This window comes from Odocoileus virginianus, chromosome 17 (genome assembly GCF_023699985.2).
Source record: "Odocoileus virginianus isolate 20LAN1187 ecotype Illinois chromosome 17, Ovbor_1.2, whole genome shotgun sequence".
Taxonomy (NCBI): domain Eukaryota; kingdom Metazoa; phylum Chordata; class Mammalia; order Artiodactyla; family Cervidae; genus Odocoileus; species Odocoileus virginianus.
Window position 1 is genome coordinate 14,036,765 of NC_069690.1, and position 21,570 is coordinate 14,058,334.

The 21,570-nt window shown below is 50.1% G+C and overlaps 1 protein-coding gene across 7 annotated transcripts in view; it reads right to left on the reverse strand.

Moving 5' to 3' along the window:
• The window catches only part of LIG3 (DNA ligase 3), a 30,138-nt gene that overhangs the window by 2,342 nt on the left and 6,226 nt on the right, over positions 1–21,570 (reverse strand). For 2 of the 7 annotated variants that reach the window (XM_020894717.2, XM_020894722.2), the window contains exons 1-18: positions 18,602–18,686; positions 15,773–16,320; positions 13,676–13,819; positions 10,718–10,924; positions 9,958–10,109; positions 8,973–9,139; positions 8,796–8,873; positions 8,136–8,304; positions 6,647–6,802; positions 5,169–5,300; positions 4,711–4,790; positions 3,691–3,778; positions 2,998–3,075; positions 2,652–2,775; positions 1,937–2,079; positions 1,521–1,595; positions 722–868; positions 50–257 (exon numbers count right to left, since the gene is read on the reverse strand). In XM_020894717.2, the coding sequence (XP_020750376.2) occupies positions 50–257; positions 722–868; positions 1,521–1,595; positions 1,937–2,079; positions 2,652–2,775; positions 2,998–3,075; positions 3,691–3,778; positions 4,711–4,790; positions 5,169–5,300; positions 6,647–6,802; positions 8,136–8,304; positions 8,796–8,873; positions 8,973–9,139; positions 9,958–10,109; positions 10,718–10,924; positions 13,676–13,819; positions 15,773–16,316 (2,692 nt within the window). In that variant the 5' untranslated portion in view covers positions 16,317–16,320; positions 18,602–18,686. Of the gene's footprint in view, positions 1–49; positions 258–721; positions 869–1,520; positions 1,596–1,936; positions 2,080–2,651; positions 2,776–2,997; positions 3,076–3,690; positions 3,779–4,710; positions 4,791–5,168; positions 5,301–6,646; positions 6,803–8,135; positions 8,305–8,795; positions 8,874–8,972; positions 9,140–9,957; positions 10,110–10,717; positions 10,925–13,675; positions 13,820–15,772; positions 16,321–17,205; positions 17,364–18,601; positions 18,741–21,570 lie in introns of those variants that run through there. The other 5 variants (XM_070478677.1, XM_020894720.2, XM_020894723.2 and 2 more) reach the window with 5 other exon arrangements.

Below are 21,570 nucleotides of genomic sequence, written 5' to 3' on the forward strand. Positions count from 1 at the left end.
CGTCCCCACGCCCACTCCTCGGTGCCCCAGGCACTCCCTCCCTCCTTACCACCTCTGTTGGTGCAGCCGCCCGCCTTGCCCCCAGCCTTCTTGGCGCTGGTGGGAGGCTGCCTGGGGGAGGCTCTCGGGGCCGCGTGAGGCACAGCCGGCCCTGAGGTGCCCTCGTTCTCCCCACTGCTGCCCCCTGTGGCGGAGCTCCCCTCGTCCCCGGCCGTGACGGCGAAGGCTGCCCGCTCCTTAGACAGCTGGTACAGCTCCTGAGAGAGGGGAGGATATCGGTTATCCCTCCTTTCCCAGCCTCAGGGCTCAGGCAACCTGTGTGGTCTGTTTTAGGTGCCCGGGGCTGAGGAAAATGAGAGGACACACAGCAGGCAAAGGCAGCTGGCTTCCTCAGGGCTTTTCTAGCTCTGGCCCTGTTTCTGCAGAAATCTGCACAGATCACTGTTCTCTGTTCCTCAGTCCTCCTCAGCAATGTGGAGCCTGAAGCCTGGGGGGAAGTCCTCCCCAGGGGGCTGTGAGACAGGGCGCAGGGCTGCCCAGGGTGCCTGATGCAGGCAGAGCGCTCTCCTGGGGGACATGCCGCTCCCCCTTTCCAGTAACTGCCCTCCTGGCCCCTCTCAGCACGCTGGAAGGGGAGGGGGAGAACGCAGGAGGGCAGGTGCCCTAGGTGCCAGAGCTGGGAGGGGGGAACAGGACATGCGCGTAGCCCAGGCGCCGGCACCTTGAGTTGGGGGAGGTTCGTGGCAGACTTCCAGTCCTTATCATCACGGATTCGGGTGCAGCGGGGGAATCGGATGGAGATCCCATCGGCTGTGTGAGCCTCAGATTTCGAGAATTCAGCCCCTGTGATCTCCCACACAGCAGCTTTCTGTCAGGAGAAGTCAGGTCATTCACTGGGTAAGTAGAAAACACCTTCCAATCAGGTAAAAGCAATGGTGATGCTGCTGTTTAGCTGCTAAGTTGTGTCTGACTCTTTGTGACCCCACAGGCTGTAGCCCGCCAGGCTCCTCTGTCCGTGGGATTCTCCTGACAAGGATACGGGAGTGGGTCGCCATATGCTCCTCCAGGGGATCTTCCTGACCCAGGGACTGAACTTGTGTCTCCTGCTTGGCAGGCGGGTTCTTTACCACTGAGCCTCACCTGGAAGCCCAGCTAAAAGCAACAGCACAATTAGGACCGAAATAGCAATGGGTAACAGGAGCGAGACAAGTTCTAGCCCCGCGGCTGGTGCCGTGTGGCCTCGGGAGTCCCGCTTCTCCCCCAGGCCTCAGTTTCTCTGTCAGCGCAGAAAGGACTGGGCCAGGCCACGTTCGAACAGACCCTCTGTGACTCGAGGAGGGAGAGGCTCTTCCTCTCTGGTGAGGATGACCCCTCAGTGTTGACTGGTCATCTCTGTGCCTGTCACCTGGTTCTCCACCCCGGGGTGGACTGTCAGTGATGCTGAGATGACGTCTCTGTGGCACTAGACAATGTACAAACTCACTTTGGGGGCTGGAGAACCCCAGGCCATGGGATAATACCTTTGGGTCTGGAACGATGAAGTCAGGGTAATAGATCTTATTGATTTTCAGCCAGTTGGGTATCTTGCTGGGATCCTAGAGGAGAAAGGATGCTGTCCTGGGCTGTTGCCATAACAGGACTTAAATGTGCTCTTGGTGGCAGGCTTGTGAGAAGAGGTGACTTATCACAAAAGGCTGCCCCTCACCCCTGGCATCCTCCCTGCCCAGAGAGGCTGTGGCCTGGAGGGCACACAGGCCAGATTCCACAGGGTAGGTCCTCAGAGGATTTAAGGGCCTAACACAGCTCCTGTGCAAGCAGCAGCTCTCTTTTCTGTGGAGACAAACAAGACCTACAGCTTCCTCCCCACCCCCCACAACACTGCCCATCTCAGAAATGATGGCTGGTCCAGAGGCCAGGGCCCCAGGGCCCCCCTCACCTTGCTGATCTTCACCATGTCCAGTTCCGTCTGCAGGCGGGCGAGCGTCGCATCGTCGTGGCCTCCTGCACACTTGGTGACCGTGCACCACTTCTGGCTGCTCGGGTCATAGCAGCCCATGAGGAAGATAGACATCATGCCACCTGGGGGGAGGAGGGACTGGGTTGGGGGTGGGGGGTACCTGCCAGCCCTGTGAGAGGCAGCCTGCGGAGGAAAGGGCCCGGGCCTCGGCATCAGAGTGCTGGAGACCACCTCCTGGATTCACTTCTTACTAGCCGTGTGAGGTTAACCTTTTGGAGTCCCAACTTCAGTGCATTCGGGACAATCACACTGAATGCTGGACTAAAAGGAACTGAATAGTGCCTGGCACCCAGAAAGATGCCGTTGAGTACCACTTCCTCAGACCCCAGCTTCCCCTCCAGTTAGGAAATGGAGATATTCCCTGAGGAGAAAGCCACCAGGCCTTGAAGAGACAGTGGCTGGTGTCTTTCTGGGCCAGCGAGCCCAGGGCACTCTCGCCTGACCTCCCCCTGCCTGGGTCTGCAGCGCCCCCTGTTCCTGCCTGAGGCAGCATGGGCGAGGCCAGCCCCTCAGCCAGAGCTCCGGACGCCATGACTGGCCGTGCCAACACATCCAGCCAGCAAAAAGGCCGGCCTGTGCCTTGAGTGGTGCCTTTCAAAGACGCACCACCCCAGGGGCCAGAGGCCGCCCTGACCTTTGCTCCCTTGCCCGTAGAAGGCCCCAAGAACCACCAGGTCAGCTGTGTCGGCCATGGCGCCCTCGTTCAAATAGTCCTTCTTCACTTTCAGCCAGTGGCGCTTTCCAGGCTCGTAAGTTCCCTGAGGGGAGGCAAGAGAGACCACAAACGGGCATGGAGGCGCTGCGACGGGGGCTTTTCACCTGCTCACACGACAGCAGCATCTGTCGAGTGCCCTCCCGGAGACGAGCACCAACCCAGCCTTTAGACCAGAATCCTGCGATGGCACCCCCCCGAGCACCTCTAACTGCCACAGCCACGTCCTGGCCAGGGCCGAAGAGAGCAAAGGACATAACCACCTTACCTTCACGTCCTTCAGCACCAGCCCTTCCAGCCCCTCCTGGATCACCCTGTTGATCATGTCCACCAAGTCGGAAGCTTTCTGCGGGAGAACAGAGAAGGGCTTTGGCAGCGAGGTGGAGGTGGTTCCCTTCCACACACTAGCAAAGCGCCTGCTGCAAACACGCTGACTTGAACACAAGGAACAAAAGGGATGGCAGAGCAGGGACCGGCCAGAGAGCCAGTTCAGCTGTGACTGGGCGTCCACCTGGCAAGGACCTCTCACGCCCTGCCCTCCCAGGTGGGACTCGCACACGAACACCGGCAGAGCCTGTCTTACTGTGCTTTGCTATACCACATTTTGCAGATACTGTGTTTTCTTTCTTTTGACAAAATGTTGTCAGATCATGGTAACCATTTTTTAGTAGTATTTTCAGTTAAGGTATGTACATTGTTTTTTTAGACATAATGCTATTGCACACCTAACAGACTAGAGTGTTAATGTAACTTTACTGTGTATTGGGAATTCATAAGTTACCTGACTTATTTTCTGTGATACTGCTTTACTGTGGTGGTCTAGAACCAAACCCACAATATCTCCAAGGTCTGCTCGTATCCACATCAGCCTCCCTCTTAAAAAAATAACTAACACCCATTCTCCCAACCACGTCTGACCCATGGGGCACTCTGCTCTGCCGAAGGTGGGATCCTCACTTACTGTGACTTGCTTCATTTCTGAGAACATGATCCGGTTGGGGATTTCAACCATGTTGTCATGAAGAAGCTTCCGCCGCTCACACAGAGGCCTGAGGGGGACAGGAGAGCTGAGGTCAGGCCTGGATGCTCCCCGCACCCCCCAGAGTTCTGAGGAGAGACAGGGACAAGGATGGACTGGTTTCCTGAGACGTATGCCATGGCTCCGGGCCCTCGTGCCCCAGTTCTGCCCATCCAGGGTGACCAGGGCTCCGTCGGGACCAAGGATGGATGGCTATGAGCTGTGGCGCAGTTACTTCATTGCTATAGGTCCTATCCCTACCTCACCAGCCCAGACTGACTGTATAAACCGTGGTCCCCTTTGAAGAATAACCCTGACTCTCCTTGGCTGTACTCTTTCTCACTCCAGGCCCCAAGCGAGCTGTGGTGGGTTAGCAGGCTGACAGGCCTCAGGACCTCAAGCCCAAGCCCCAGTTCCTCCGCTGGCAGTTCTGTCTCCTTCCATCTCCCTCCCCTTCCACACTCAGGGCTGGGGGCTGGGGTGGGGGTGGGGGTAGGGATGCCTCTCTAAAGGAGGAGGGGGCCAAAATGGTTTCTGGGACTCAAGAGGTCAAGACTGTGAGTTATCCCGAAGGTGGTCGCAACCACAGAGCCTGACAATGGAAAGCTTCTGGTTGTCAGCCTCTCCCAAGACTAAAGCCTCTGAACTGAAATTCATCTGCCTTACGTACCTGGAGGTGTTTTTGAAGAGATAAACTGAAACCCTACATTGCTCGTAGTCGGTATCTCGTAAACAGTCCATTTTGCTGTGGATGGCAGGGTTTCCTCTGTGACTTAAGCTTTCAGAGTCGAGATCTAGTCAACACACTGGCTCTTCCTAACACTGAATGGGGAGCCGGCTGTGCAGTAATTGTTCCCGCTGCAACTCCTGGGCCCAGAGCTGCAGCACCAGCCCCTTGCCCTCTCTCCTTTCAAATCTGAAGCCCCCACCTCCCTACCCAGGAATCAAAAACAGACTCCTCACCTATCCATCAAGCTGATATCATTGAAGTAGATACAATCAAACACAAACAGGCAGACATTAGCATCCTGGAAGGCAGCTTTCTGTAAGGGAAAAGGAGGCAGTAGGTACACGAGGGACAAAAGTAAGAGGGCATGGAATGCAGGAGAAGCAGCCCACTTCCCAGACCCTCTGAAGCGTGTGGTGCATAACGCGTGTTTGTGCTGTGGAGCCCTTGGGCCATAAGGGCGCTTGGCAGACACGTCCTAAGTGGAGACTGACCCAGTTATAAGCCAGGTGCCACTATAAGGTCTTTTTATGCAAAACACAGAAACAAAACACATCTAAACTTAGGGCTAAAATCAGTACCAATTCAGAGATGAAGATAAGCTTGACCGTAAGCGGTACACTCCTCTGCATTTGGACTGAAAGCACACACGCATGCACACACTCACTCTCACTCACTGGGCCTGAGCCAGTACCTTGTGCACTCCCAGAGTCCCAAAGGGCAGTGGTTTGCCTGTCCTGTTGTCGATCAGGAGCACCTCAGAGTCCAAGATCATGCTGTGGCCCCCAGGGAAAGCCCGGGGGATGAAGTCCTTAAAGTGGGCCACCTGGAGGCAGAAGGGTCGCTCAGAGGAGGGGGCCAGGACCCAGGAAGCAAGAGCCGGGCCCTGAGGGGGCACAGAGCACCAGTGTGTGCCAGCCTAGCTGGTGTGCAAACAGACTCGGGTCTTGGCAGCTGGCCAGACAAGAACAATCAGCTATGTTCCAGGACCTCTGCCCAGACCCTGGAAGAGGTTAAGCTCACACTGGGGTCGGTTTCTATTGGCTGCAGCGAACTGCAAGAAAAAGGAACAGTCTGAAAGTGAAAATGAGGGGAAGAAGGGAGGTAGACAAACATGGAACAGAGGGAGGGAAGGTGGGCAGGCGGGATTCGTGCAGAACAGACCAGCAGGAAAAAGGATGGAAAGAGAGAAATGAACTCCCTTAGGAGCAGCAAGAAAACATGAGGCGGGTCTTCACTAATGCGCTCGAGGAGGTCGTGCTCAGCTCTCAGAAACACTCCAAGCTAATGGCCAGACCAGGCCAGGCAAGGGTGTGGGCGTCCCCTTCCCTCGGGACTCTGAGCAAAGGCAGAAGGGGGAGCAGGGACAGGAGGGCCACCCACCTCCCAGCTACGGGAGCCAGCTGTCCCCACTGCTTTTCCCTGGGCAACCCCCAAGGGCTCCCAGGGGCCCCGGGAGCTGAGAAGGGCCGAGGGGCGAGGTTCTCAGTGCCCCCTGATCAAGGGCAGGAGCCGGGGGTCTCAGAAGCCCCCATGGGATTGTGTTTATGTCTGAATGTAAGCCTCTGGAGGCACAGAACTTCCGTTCTTTTTTGAAATTTTTCATTAAATGCTGGATGCCCACTCTCTTAGACAGTGCCCGGCATCAACCCTTGATAAATATTTGTTGAACAGGGGACTTCCCTGGTAGTCCAGTGGCCAAGACTCTGTACTTCCACTGCAGGGTGCTCCCTGGTGGGGGAACTAAGATCCTGCATGCTGTGTGGCACAGACAAAACATTAGAACAGTAAAACTAAAAGAAGTTGAACAAATTAATGACTGACTGCCTAACAGTTCTTTGTACCTGAGCCGTGACGTAGCTCAGGGCGAGCACAGAGGACCTAGAAAGGTGGAGGACAAGCACAGCAAGCTGTCACCAGCTGAACTTGCTGTCCTGGCGTCACTGCCCCGAGGCTCCACGATGGCTGGCCCCCGGCTACGCTCTTGGGCTGTTCCTCCTGAGCAGCCCCACAGTATTGGAAGATTCCAAAAATGAATAAATCAATTCATCCTTCCATTCAAATACAAAACAGATTCTATTTTGCACCAGAGCTGGAAAGGCATTGGAACACAGGCTTTGAGATCCTTAGAGACAGGCAGAAGAGTCCTGGCAGAAAGGAAGGGGTCTGTACCTTGTGTGGCAGGACGGGCTTGAGACTGCGGCTGAAGTAGCTGAAGTGGTCCCCCTTCTTATGCACCTGGACTCGCTCCCCGTCATACTTGATCTCAGAGAACATGCCGTTTGGACACTTCTTCATGGCGTACTCGATGGACTTGCAGGCCTCAGCCTTGGAGGCGGGGAAAGGGGGAGGACAGCTGGAGACTTACAGGTGCTCTTCCCAGAGAGGTGGCTCGGCAGGGACAGCGCGGAGCCCGGGGCCCCTTAGCCAGAGCACACCCTCAGGGCAAGATGGAGTGAAAAGGCTGGGCAGCGTCATATTCCGATATATTGTTTTCACTTTATGAATGAAAAAACTGAAATTCACAGAGGTTAAGTGCTCACTTCTATTACACAGCTAGTGAAGGGCAGGAATGAGATGTGAATCTAGACCCAACTCCAAAGCTTGGGTGGTTACCCAGTAAGCGTGTAACCTATTGTTGCTGTTTAGTCACTAAGTTGTATCTGACTCTTTTGTGACCGCAGGGACTGTAGTACGCCAGGCTCCTCTGTCCATGGTGTTTCCCAGGCAAGAATACTGGAGTAGGATTGCCAATTCCTTCTCCAGGGGATCTTCCCGACCCAGGGATCAAACCTGCATCTCCTGCATTGGAAGGTGGATTCTTTACCACTGAGCCACCAGGGAAGCCCAGTATAAGCTATGCCATGCTTCAAATGAGACTGTGGAACAGATTCCAAAAAAAATTCTTATAAAAATCAGAAAGTCTACTAATGGAGGTGACTGGTCCTGTCCCTCAAGTGGAGATCTTACTACTTTAGTGCTGGCTGTCCCAACACGGAACCCTAGACCAGCACTTCAGGCACACACCACAAGGCTTCCATAAAGAGCAGTGCACCCCAATGAGACAATCCAAGGCTCTCGGAGCAGGCACAGCAGCAGGCGTGGCCTGTCCTGTCGCACAGGAAAACCCACGCCAGGAAGGAAATCCCATTTATCATGGAACAAGCAGAGGCCCAAGGAGAGCTGGTCTTCATTCCTTAAGCTTCTTCTCTTTCCAGAAAAAAAAAAGGAGACCTAAGGTACCCTCTCACAGGAAGGCTGGCTCTGTCACCAACTCTCAGAGCTACTTTAGGGCATGTCACAGAGACTCAGGAGTTACTGCACACATCCACCTGACTTCAGGAAAGATGACAGATGAACCGCTCAGGGTGGACACTTCAGACACCATTTACGTAAGAAAACTCAGGATCAAGAGAGACTGAGGACCTCACCCAAGATTCCACAGCTGGCTGAGGGCAGAGATGGCTGAGTTCTCAGGTCTTTCCACTGCTCACGCTATCTCCCCCAGGAAAAACACCCCCTGCGACTCTACTCTTCCCTCCCCGAAATCTTCCAGCCATCTTTCTTGCATGGCCTTCAGCATCATACCCTCTCAGATCTCCCAGGGAAGGGTAGCAGCCTCACGCAGGATCAGGAAGCAGGGCAAGAGCAAGGTCCTTACCAGCATGGGCTGCACCGGGGTCATCAGAGAGGCCTGCACACACAGAGCTCGTCTCTGGCCTGGCTCCTTCTCCACCTCCTGCTCGTTGCGGAGGACCCGCTCCACCACATCCTGCAGGTTGCGCGAGGCTTTGAAGGCTTCATAGGCATTGGGGTCTAGGGCATCTAACCTGCCGAAGCCAACAGGAGCAAGGAAACAAACACCACTGTTCTTGATCTTATCGCTCTGAATAGTAGCAATATGCTGCAACATGTTATGTCCAGCAACAACAGGACATAACTGCTGGGATCCCAATATATGGGGAAGTGGTTATGTCCTACTGTCTAAAGACTTTCACAGGAGAAAAAGATCTTGGAAAACTCAGCTCTTTTGAGACACCATGCTACCTGGATGCTGCCATAGCAAAGAGGGGGCTGGAGTAGGCAAGCAACTCATACTTTTTGAACATATCCCCTATGTTTGACACAATTCTGTGAAAAGGGTACTGTTATCTCCATTTAACATGAGAAAATGGAGGCTGAGCTAGGTCAACTGATGGGTCCCACAGGAAGGAAGGAGGCAGAATCAGGATTCAAACCCAAATTGGGGTTTACAAGTCCTGACACCAGCTGACAACACAGGAAGTGGGCAGCTTCCATCATCAGAGGACCTGGTACTTACACGTGTTTTGCACCTGAGTTCATCTTCAGATCATGCTTTATCAACCTGATGATGCACTTAAGGTCATTGGCTGTACACCTAGAGGGATGAGGCACATTCAACTTAAAAAGCTCCCAAACCTTCCTTCCCTGGTGAGTCCACCTTCCCAGGCCCGTCCCCGGTGGGCAGTGCCCCCACCTGGAGGCAATGTCCTGCAGGGCCTGTTGCTGCTCGTCCTCCTTGGTGAGCTTGGAGAGCCGCATGAGGAACTCGTCCACCTCCTGGATGGTAAGGAGGCTCTTGGCAGCTGGAGGGAAAGACTTGCTCTGCTCAAAGAAGACTCTGATTGTCTCTGACACGTCACCCTGTCTCCAAAAACCAAAATACCATGCAACAACCCCAAAGTGGCCGTGTGTAACCCCCAAGCCCTCATGACTACAGGTGAATTAGAGATTTCAATCACTGCTCCTGTCCGAAACTCACAAATATTTATTTCACTGCTTAGAGAATCTATTCCACCCACAGCTCCTGGAAACGGCACTGCCATCCACCACAGGATCTGGTCACCTGCCTGAGCTGAGAAATGATGTAAGAACTAATGCAGGGCCAAGCCAATGTGAGTCCTGTTAGAATCTGAATTATGAGACAGACACAGTCATCAGATTATGGGGGTGTTTGGACAGCAACTTTCCAGGTGCCAAGGCTGGAGTCATGAACAAACCAAAACTTAATGGCAAGCCCAAGTTTTAAGGGAAAAAAAAGCAAGGAAAAAATAAGGCCCAGAGGAAATTCCCTGCTAGTGGCTAAGACGCAGAGCTTCTAGCGCAGGGGTCACAGGTTCGATCCCTTTTAGGGAACTAGGACCCTATTAATACATGCCACATGGTGTGGCCAAATAAAGGTCTAGAACAAGAGTCCCTGGAGAGAGAGTGGGAAGTCTAAGATCCACTCTCAAAGTCTAGGTCTTTCTCTCAGGCTCAGCAGTAATGTTAAGTCCAGTCTTCAGAACCTTGTGAAACTAACAGCTGTAGCCTCCCATTCAACTCCTCTCCTAATGAAGGCTTGCTCGAGTGGGTTTCAGTTTTCTGAAACAGTATCTGCTCCACCAGGAAAAAAAGAGAGTGCAGGTGACTGGCTCAGCAGAACCCCACTTGGAATCCACCTATCCTCCCCTTTCTCTGACCTGCTCTAGGTCTCGTGTCATGTCATCTGAGTTGCAGTTAAAAATGCGGCTGAAAAGCTTCACAATCTGCTTATCATTCAAGTTGTAAACACTCTTAATAACACCCGGCAGCAGCAGCTTCACTGTTAGGTACACGTCGCCGTGGAAACCATCTGGAGGAGACAGAAGAAAGAAACCTTTCTTGAGACATGGAGCTTAAACAAACAAGCACATAAACTCAAAGAACCAAGAGAGATGTCTGCACTGCTGCCCCGGCCGCACAGGCCCTCAGGGGAGGGTGTGCGTTTCTGCAGAGGCCGGGGCATCCAGCAGCTGGGGGTCTGTGAGGCTGCCTCCCTGTTAGCCCCTGGATGAACTCCTGCGGGGCAGAGCCATGCCTCTCACTGTCGTGTTCCCAGGGACGGGCACATCACAGATGTTCAACGGTCATTTGTTAGACGAATGAAAAGGATCACAGTCGGGAGATTCTATTCCAAGCTGTGCAAGTGGCTCACAGAACCCAAATCAAACAGGAGAGTGAATTTTCCTTTTGGTCAAATGGGATAGGTTCTTCTGGCCTCCTAGGGGGCAGAGGAAGGAAGGAAGGAAGATGCCCATGTGTTTGGAACAGATTTGGCTACACAATGAATTTCAAGACAGCAAAATAGCAGAACATCAAACCAAGCAGGAGGCCTGTGCAACTGTAGAGTTCATGCGCCCATGAGGCCGGCCCTGACTCTGAGCTCTTGAGAGAAGCCCATCCAGGGTGCTCGAGGCCCACCTCCTGCTGAGCCTTTCTGAAGGAAGTCCTGGATGATCTGGGTTTTCGTGTTGTAGCTAGGATTTTCAGCCACCATGGCACACAACTTCCGAAACTCACGCAGCAGACAATCCTTGTGTTTTGGGTCACATTTGCTTGAGGACAGACTTGTCTTAGGGGCCTTGGGGGTAGGGCTGGAGTGGGCTTCCCCAGAGTTGTTGGGCTTGGCTGTTGGAGAGAGAAAAAGGGAGAGATAATTCATTTTGCGTTGCTGAAAAGAAAGCAAGAGAAACTAATGGGCACTCTGCTGGTTCTCTATGTGTAGCTTTACTTAATCTCCCCAAAGAGCCCTTTGGGAGTAGATATCATTATACGTATTTTGTGGGTGAAAAAACAGAGGTCAAGTGATTTCCTCAAATCTCACAGCTATTAAGAGTAAAGAAACAACTGCTTCACACTGAAGCAAAGGACCAGCTGACGTGTATTTCTTTACATGACTGCTCACCGAAGAACAAGGGCCATTTTCAAGCCAAGAGTGGTCAGGATGATCTCAGTGCAATTGCAAAGCTGAACCCAGAAAAGTTGGAATCAGGAAGGAAAAAGAAATCAAGGGACGCCTTAGTTACTCTGAAACTACTGCTACTGCAGATTGATGGAACTGAAAGAAGCCTTAAAGATGATCTAGCTTGACCTCTTGTTGGTGAGAAGACTGAGGCCTGAGGACAGAAGCATTCCCAGTCGCTTGCCACTAGCCCCCTGCCCCTCCCCACCACCCCCAGCACCACTTTTTCTTCTCTCTTCCTGTAAAAACGAAAGGGGGCTTCCCCTGTGGCAAAGTGGTAAAGAATCTGCCTGCAATGCAGGAGACTTGCAGGAGATGTGAGTTCAATCCCTGGGTCAGAAGGGATTCCCTGGAGAAGGAAATGGCAACCCGCTCCGGTTCTCTTGTCTGGAAATACCTGTGGACAGAGGAGCCCGGAAGGCTACAGTCCATGGGGTCACAAAGGGTTAAAACACGATGGAGCAACTAACAACCACCACCACAATAACAAAAAGCTCTAGATTTGGAACTCCCTGGTGGTCCTATGGCTAAGACTCCGCGTTCCCAGTGCAGGGGCCTAGGTTTGATCCCTGGCCAGGGAACTAGATCCCACAGGCTGCAACTAAGACCAACACAAACAAATAAATAAATAAACATTTTTAAAAAAAGGTAGGCAGCAAGGAGGACTTTTCTCCCGACACCCCAAACAACTCTCAAGTGATCCTATTACCTTCTTGTGACCATTTACAAAGTAAATTTCACTCTGAAAGCTGCAGTAGACAGTCGTTACCACGCTGTCTGCTGATATAAGCATCTTCATGCCTGGAGTTTGTAAATTAGAAATCTATCCTCATCTCTGACCTGGCATTTAAAGAGGACTTTAAGGGACAAAATCTCCAAAGTGTCACTGTTCGGCAGCTTGGAAGAAATGGAACACCCGCCTTCCCTGAAATTCCCTCCCCAGAACCAAGCTCTTCGAGAAATACACTGCCCTTACTGTCACCTGAACTCTTCTATATTTCTATCTTTGGTTTACCACTAGGCAAAAACCAAGCAAACTTCAGAGTTTAAAATGATTAAAAATTGTAGAGTCAGGCACTGTTTCTGCAACTTTCTCTTCTTTATTCCTTGTGAGATACCATGGGGTCCACAAGGTAGGTGCTGCCATTCCACTTCACAGATGACGCCAGAGGCTCAGACCTGGACCGAGGTCTTCTGACCTCAAGTCCGGGCTTCTTTTACTCAAACAGAGCAACCTCCTCGAACAACTTCTGAGCCCTTGAGTTTTGATTTTATTTTCTTTAGCTGAGGCAGTCATAAGAATGTCTCCAAATAAAACAGGTAACAGGTTGGAGAGTAAAAAAGCACAGGTTTTGAAGTTAAACAGACTTCAGGGTAACTATTAAAAACTCCATAATGACATTGAGCATTGGTTTTCTCATTCATAAAATGGGCCTAATAAAAATACTACCCAACATTAAATGAAGAACAAATGAAACCACACATGCAAAAGCCCCCAGCCCAACACTGTCTGCTACACAAGGACATGCAGGATATCTCCCTTCTCTACTTTCATCTCCAATTAGGGCAAGTGGAGGGATGCAATTTCTCACAACTCTTCCATTATCAAAAAGCAAGGAAGTGGGACTTCTCTGGTGGTCCAGTGGCTAAGACTCCATGCTCCCAATGCAGGGCGCTGACGTTTGATCCCTGGTTAGGGAACTAGATCCCACAGGCTACAATTAAAGAGTTCAAATGCCAAAACTAAAGATGCTGCATTCTGCAGCAAAGATAAATGATCCCGTGTGCCACAACTAAGACCTGGCACAGCCAAATAAATAAATAAATATTTTTTAAAAACCCAAAAACCAAAGAAACCCCAAAACAAGGAAGTCAATGGCAGGTTGTAATAATGTCTGATCCAGGTAAACTACTTCAAGGGGAAAAAGTCTTGACAGAACAAACATCTTTTTGCTGCAACAGAGATTAAAATATACAAAGAAATGCTATACATGTGGGGCGCTGAGAATTAGCTGGCCATTACCTCTCTGCTCAGATGAAAGCAAATTACAGTTGACTCTTGAACAACATGGGTTTGAACTGCATGGGTCCACTTACATGCAGAGTTCTTCAATAGCAAATAAGTACTATACAGTTGGCAGTTGATTGAACCCAGGGATGCAGAACTGAAGGCATGGTGGAACCATGCATAAAGTGGAAACTTGAATAAGGAAGGCAGACTATAAATGACATTTGGAAGTTCAACTGTGCATGGGATTTAGAGCCCCTAATGCCCGTGATGTTTAATAGTCAACTGTATTAAGGAGGCTAGATGGCACAGAATGGTCACTCTTAACCAGAGTACCAAATTTTGGTCTCCCAGGATACCTAAATAAAAGAAGGGCTGCAACAGCTCATGTAGCCCTAACCTATCTTACCTGAAAAGCCAGAAAACTTCCGGGGATTAGAATTGGTGACAAATGAAGCACCTTTCACTGGAGATGCCACCTGGCCAGTGGCTGTCAACTTAGCCTGGACAACAGCTTTCTTCTTTGGTGTGCCTGCTGCCTTGGAAGACAGATCTGTAGGGCCCCAAAAAGAAGGGAAAATATCTTTCAGTGAAAAATCCCTGAGAAAGCTTTCAAAGACTCTATCAGTTGCTCTTATAGCCTAGCTAGCTAAGTTACTACCATGGTATTAACCAAAAGGTGACTGCTGGCTGGCTGGTCTTCTTGACTGGAAGCAGTAGGTTATTAGGGTATTGGGGAGAGGGTGTTCTAGGGACAAAAGACCCAGTTATTCTTTACTTTTATTAGTAACTTAAATATTCATCAATACTCTCCACCCCTTATCTCACATATAACCTTCAGATTATTCAGAGGAAGTCAGAAATCATGTGTCAACAGATAAAATGTGAGGACCTCAGCTTATGGAATTATTCCCAATTTAAAGATAAAAAAGAAAGTAAAATGAAGCTGGATAAACAGAGCATGTTGATCTGGTATGTGCAGGAAAACTTGTAGCTGCTGAGTTATTTGAGCTGTGTGACAGTTTAACTCTCCCTTGCATTTTTCTTCCTCTGAATGAGCTGGGTCCAGAAGTAACAAAGGCTGAAGCCAATGGCTAAGGCTAGGCAGAGCAGGAGGGGAGCTGGAAAAAAAAAATGCATTAGTTTTCTCCCTGAAGTAACTTTCCTCTCAAAGAAAAAGGACAGATGTCCATTTTAGTCCCCCTATACTAACTAGAATTAAACTGAACTGAAGACAAGAATATTACAAAGACACTGAAGGTCAGAAAGGACTAACTGGATTTATCAGTGTCAGATTTCTAAAATAGCATACATTTGAATACACATGTATGTGCACATATGTTTTTGTGTATATACAAACATGTATTTTCCAGTTCTGTCTGCTGAAAGGGCCCAAAAGCAAGGATATCTCATGGCACTCAGGACACAGTATCAACATTTTTGTCTCTAATGCCATTTCCCGCACTAACAGGAACAAAGACACTTCAGAGAAATGGTTGATTTCACGGCTGAGATAGGTAATCCTAAGAGCGAGCGTACTGTTAGGCCAGAAGGCAAGGAAGTACTTTAAAACAATTTTTAAAAAGTGATTTGGACATCAAGGACAAAAACTAGCTCAAAGGGATTCCCAACTGACCAAATATGGGACAATTTAGTACCAAATTAATAAAGAAGTACAGGATAATGATAAGCCACAAGGAAAAAGTGGTAATCTGAGTCCACACAGAGAATAAGTTGAGAGAGAAAAGGGAGTAGTATAGTGTAGGTACTCTTTTCTTCAAAAATGTCAATGTCATAAAAACAAAAAAAAAAAACCTCAGAGATGTTCCAGATTAAAGGATGCCAGACTCGACAACTAAGTGCAATACCTGATCTTGTATCAGGACTCCATACCGAAGGGAGAGAAAAGTTATAAATTATCTGAGCAATTGACAAAACTAGAATACAGACGGTAGATTAAAATATTATATCAAAGATAAATTTACTGGTTGATAGCTGCATTACAGTCACGACATCCTATTTTTAAGATATACACACTGAAGTATTTAAAGGCAAAGGACCATGATGCATGCCCAAATAGTTCTGGGGGGAAAAAGTCACCTGTGTGGAAGGAGAGAGTAACAAAGAGAGCAAAAGAGTAAGCACAAACATGAACACAAATGATAAAGCAAAGAGAGCAAAATGTTAACAACAGGTAAATCTGAGGGAATTCCCTGGAGGTCCAGGGGTTAGGACTCTGCACTCTCACTGCTGAGGACCTGGGTTCAATTCCTGGTCGTGGAACTAAAATCCCACAAGCCTCACAGCACAGCAAAAAAAAAAAGATGAACATAAGCATTCTTTGTACCATGTGCTATTTTTACTCTTGCAACATTCCTGTGAGTTTGAAGTTATTTCTGAACAATAAACTTTAAAAATACAGATAGGAAGAAAGAAATTGGGCTCTACTCTCATCTCGTTGCCTCTCAGAGCCAGGAAGATGAGAAAGCAGTATTCTCCACCCCACCTGCAATGTGCTGACTTATCTGCTCTTTCTCGTTCTCTTCCAGCTCTTCCCAGCCTTCCAGCTCGGTGAGGTCCTCAATTTTTTTTGTGGTGGCCCGGGCCCGCTCCAGTTTCTCAAACATGCATTTAATGTGGTACCACTCTTTCATATCGCCCCCCGACTCTGAAAAGGGATTGGGCACCACTTTGCCGATTCGGCATACGCCCTTGACAATCTTTTCCTTGCATTTTTTGCAGCCAGCGGTGCCACGCTTAGCGTAGTCCACACAGAAGCGTTGCTCTGCCATCTCACAGGGGCCACTGCAGCGTCCCACATGCGATCCTGGCAAGAAAACAAGGCAGGTGGCACGTGGTCTTAGGTTGCTTTTCTGGAAGGACGGAACAGGCTTTCTTCTCTGGAGGAGGTGGTGTCCACAAAGAACTGTCTCTGACCACTGGCCAAAGTGTCTTATGTCAGGCCGGTGATGTTCTCGGAATAGGAACAATTCTTTTTTTCTGAGTGCACGGAGGGTTGGTGGGAAAAGGATCTTAAAAGCCAAAGTCATACAGCTGCATGGAAGGGGGAGAGGCAGAAAAGTGAGTTACAGAGGAGCTAGACCTCTAATTTCCTCAAAGGCTGACATCCTAACACAATAATCCATGCTGACCAACCAAACATTTCCCAAAGTATGAAGGATTTTTTTTTGGCTGCTGTCCGATTCCTGACCAGAAATTGTACTTGCGCCTCCTGCAGTAGAAGCCCGGAGTCTTAACCACAGGACCACCGGGGAAGGCCAGGTATGAAAGATTTATTGCCTACAGGATGAAGAATTCCTGTATAGGAAAATTCAGTCTACAACAGGACATTCAATTACCTAATTGAACACTTAAATATTATCTAAAGTATATCTAGTAAATCACAATCAAGAGAATTCAAGTAACATAAAACCCTTTCTCAGGCCACCAGCAAACCCTAAGCCTTAAAATGGATGGTGACCCTTTAGCATAATAAGATTCTAAAGTTTCTTTTTAATCATCAAGAAAAATTACATTGGGCGGTCCCTGGTAGCCTAGTGGTTAGGATTCAGTGCTTTCACTGCCATGGCCAGGGTTCAAACCCTGGAGGAGGACCTGAGATCTTGAAAGCCAAGTGGTGCAACTTAAAAAAAAAAAAACATTATTTTCAGGAAGTCTTTAATGTGAAATATAAAATATTTGTTATCCTCAGAAAATAATTAAGCCACTATATAGATTTGGGATTTAATCAGAAGCCCTATTTTGAGAAGCAATTAAATGGAGCCTAAAACCTAACCCCCTAGTTTCAAATCCTAGCTCACTGGCCATAAGACCTTGGTAATTTCCTTAATCTCTCAGTTCCTCAATTTCCTCAACTGTAAAATGTGGATAATAATAGTACCTAACTCAGAGTTGTCATTCTAAGAATAAAGCCCTTACATAGTCAATGAAGCGATTATCCTTTAAGCAAAGGCTCCCTGTGTGCAATAAGCCGGGTTACAACTCAGCAAATTCAATCTGGAAATGCTGAAGTAACTGGATAGCAAGAATCAAAGGAAATGCTCAATCAATCCACATGGAAACAAAGACCATATTCACACAGTATCCCCCACTTTCTTTTAACCTTATTTTCTAAAGTATCCTCCCAGTTCCAACTTTCAACAGACTGGAAGTTATTTTCAGCCTGCACCCGGCTTTGTCGTCAAATTGCTTGTGGGTGATAATGAAAAGCAAGCTTTACTTGCTGAAGTGAAACGTGATGCAGAGAACAGCAGGTAACTGGGAATCAGAAACGCGAGCACAAGTGCGACCGTGCAGTTCTGGTACTATGCTATCTTTTGAGAATTTCCCTTAACTTCCCGAGTCCGCTTCCTTATTCCTAAAACAGGCAAAATATCTACCTCAAAAGAAGGGATAAATGACAATGGGTCCGTGGATGGGTGAATGGGAGTGGGGGGGTGGGCGGGGTAGGGCTCTGAATTCCCTTGCAAATGTACACAAAAGGTGCGCATTCGGCCTTTTCCGTTTTGGGGGAGAAACGGTCGTTTTCATGAAACTTCACAAAAGGCTCTGTAAACCCCTAGAAGCTGAACCACAGAGTATGTGAAAGTAAGCAGGCCCGTAAGAGGCGCTCAAGAAAAAAAAAAAAAATTAGGGTTCACCACCTTCCTGGAAAGCGAATTTATGAAAAGCCGCCCCCAGGACTCCAGGAGCCGGGGGGGAGGGCACCTAGCCGCGCCCTCCCCTCCGCAGCGTCCGGGAGGCGCTGGGCCACCAGGAGGCACGGAGCCGTTTGGGGAACCCCGCCTGGCTCACAGGCCCCCCCAAGGCCGCCACTCAGCATTTCCTCAGAGGGACCCGAGAAGGGAAACCGCTGAGGCCTGAACGCAGCCGGGCCGGGAAGTGAGAGTCCCGCGGCCGCTGCTCCCGGAGGGGCCTCCCCTTTCGGGGGGAGGGCGAGACGCAGCGAGGCCCTCGACGCGAGCCGGAGGGGCGGCCAGAGCACAGCCCCGGGCTAGGCTGAAGGGGACGCGGCGGGAAGATAGAGGCTCCCGAGCTCCGTCCGCAGCGCCCCGACTCGGGCGGCGGCTGGGCGGACCCGGCCAGAGGAGCCCCGCGGGGGTGCCCTGCCTCCCCGGCATGGGGCCGTGGGGGTCCCGGGAGCCAACCCCCGCGGACTCCCGGGGGGCCGCCACGTCACAGAGGGTGTGCCCCGGGGCTCTCCGAGTCGGCGGGCGGGGGAGGAGACCGGAGGCTGGCTCCCGGGCCGCGCCGAGCCCCGCACTCCGGCCGCCCCCCTTTCCCGCAAGCAGGCCCCACCGCGCCGCACCCTCACCTGCCTTCCCGGCTCCGGCGCCACCTCAGGCCTCTGACCAGGCGCCCACAGGCCGCGCGCAGCCACGACGGTTGTAGTACCTGTCTCTTTAAATCCGGGTCCTCGAGCTGGCCTCAGCGCGCAGGCGCAGAAGCCCAGGCCCCGCCCCACCTCCGCCGCTGGGCCACGCGTCCCCGCCCCTTGCCTGCCACGTGGGTGGTGGCCCGGGTGCTGTGAGTGAGGCCCAGCCAGGGCTTAAGTGTTGGGCCCTGGGGTTGGCTTGGGAAGTGCCACTGCGGCTGGAGAAAGCAGAGGTGCCAGGATGTGGCGGCGCCCTGAGGCGCATACTGTTCTCAACTTCCGGGAATTTACCCCACCCCCTGCCAGTTTACCTCATTTGCTCTTATGTTAGAGATTATCTAGTCCTTAAAGGTACTTGATGAAAGTGAAAGAGGAGAGTGAAAAAGTTGGCTTAAAGCTCAATGTTCAGAAAACTAAGATCATGGCATCTGGTCCCATCACTTCATGGCAAATAGATGGGGAAACGGTGGAAACAGTGTCAGACTTTTTTGGGGCTCCAAAATCACTGCAGATGGTGACTGCAGCCATGAAATTAAAAGACGCTTACTCCTTGGAAGGAAAGTTATGACCATCCTAGGTAGCATATTAAAAGGCAGAGACATTACTTTGCCAACAAAGGTCCGTCTAGTCAAGGCTATGGTTTTTCCAGTGGTCATGTATGGGTGTGAGAGTTGGACTGTGAAGAAAGCTGAGCGCCGAAAAATTGATGCTTTTGAACTGTGGTTCTGGAGAAGACTCTTTGAGAGTCCCTTGGACCACAAGGGGATCCAACCAGTCCATCCTAAAGGAGATCAGTCCTGGGTGTTCATTGGAAGGACTGATGCTGAAGCTGAAAACTCCAATACTTTGGCCACCTCGTGTGAAGAGTTGACTCACTGGAGAAGACCCTGATGCTGGGAGGGATTGGGGGCAGGAGGAGAAGGGGACGACAGAGGATGAGATGGCTGGATGGCATCACCAACTCGAAGGACATGAGTTTGAGTAAACTCCCGGAGTTGGTGATGGACAGGGAGGCCTGGCGTGCTGCAATTCATGGGGTCGCAAAGAGTCGGACATGACTGAGCGACTGAACTGAACTGAAAGGTACTGGTTGAGAGACTATATTGTAATAAGCTTGGGGAAAGCAAAGATTTATTCTGTTTTCCTGTATTCTCTCTGTCTTGTGTCCTGCAAAGTGCCTAGCATATGGTAAGTATTTGGTAAATATTACTGAATTGAAAAGGGACACTGGATAGATACAGATAAAGTATCATTATCAGATAGATACAGATAATCAGTATCAGTATTAAGGAGTCATGGGTACAGTAAACCCTTGATGGTGTGTTGTTTAAGTGTATTTATTTTAAACCTCAGGTTAACTTTTTTTTTTAAGAACTTTTTGAGAGATTGGAACTGCTGTTTTTACAAAAGGATAGCAGACTCAGAGGAGGTGAGAGAACTTGTTCACAGTCTAGGAAAGGTAGAACAACTGGGCATTGTTAGGTAAGCAAAGGTCAGACCCTGGGGAAAATTCTGTGCTCTGTAAAAAAGATCCTGTCGTTAAGACTCCTGCCTTCCACAGCAGAGGGTGCAGGTTGGGTCCCTGTTTGGCAACTATGATCCCGCATGCCCTGGAGTGCAGCCAAAAAATTTTTTTAAAAAGATCATGCCCTTTGTTATATAGAGGATGGAGAGCTATTAAGGGCCTTAGGAAGCAGTGAGGGAATTAGTCAACCAGTGCTGGCTTGGGCAGAACATGAAAATGGAATGACACAGAGATCAGCATGGCACCATACTAGGGTGCATCACTGACTCCGTAGACCTGAGTTTGATCAAATTCTGGGAGGTGGTGAAGGACAGGGAAGCCTGGTATGTTACAGTTCATGGGGTTGCAAAGAGTCGAAAGACTTAGTGACTGAACGATACAAGTGTCACTCGAGTGTATGCTCCTTGGTTCTTTGTCTCGTCACAACAAAGATTTGGAGTGACGGACATTAAAGCCCCTCGTCGGGGGGTGGGGGGGGGGGTGGGGTGGGGTGGGAGGGGGGTGGGGAGAGAGAGAGACTCAGGTCCTTGGACCTTCCTTTGTTCTATTTTCAAGGGCTTTCCCTTCCAGGTCTTTTAGCCACCGCCATTTTGGACTCCTTTCCCTATTCTAACTACCTAACATTCTCCCCTCAAGAGATGGGAGGCCCAATTCTTTAGGAATAGGGGCGTCGAGGTCTCTCTGGCTACTTCCTGCTGAACTTGGATGGCGAGGGCCATTGGGCCTCCCCCTCTTGCTAGTCTCAGGCCTCAGAGTCCTTATAGCGGTGTCCATCTAATGGTGACTGATACTTTCCGTGGTTGGCTGTAGTTTTATATCTTTGTTGAACTGGCGCTGCATGTCGTAGCTTGACCTGGGCAGAGACAAGACAGGTTAGACAATTGACAGCACATGGAACAATCATTAGCAGCATCAATATGGCATAACAAGGACTAGTTGGTGCATTAGCCAATTTTAAATTTACATCACCAAGATGGCTCAAGTCCCTCCTTGTTCAGGGATGAGAAGATCTATCTCCTGTCTGTTTTGGAGTATTATCTCAGCCAAGCTGTGTTGGCTCTTTAGAACTGTCTTAAGAAATCTTATCCCCAGAGACCAGACTTTGGGGTTGTTTATTAGAAGGCACTCATTTGTAGTTTTGAATAGGTATCTGAGATCTCCCAGGGGCTCACAGGTGTATTGAGTGTCCTCTTCTGTTTTATTCCACGGCTTGACTCCTGAGTAGTGAATCCAGGAGTCATGTCCTGGCACTTTGACTGCTGTGGGATTAGAAGGTATTACAGGGTAGGGGCCCTTCCATGTGGGCTGGAGTTGAGCCTTTGGGGACCCATTTTTCCAGACTTTAATTAGGACTTGAGTCCCTGGAGCATATAGTGGTGACTCC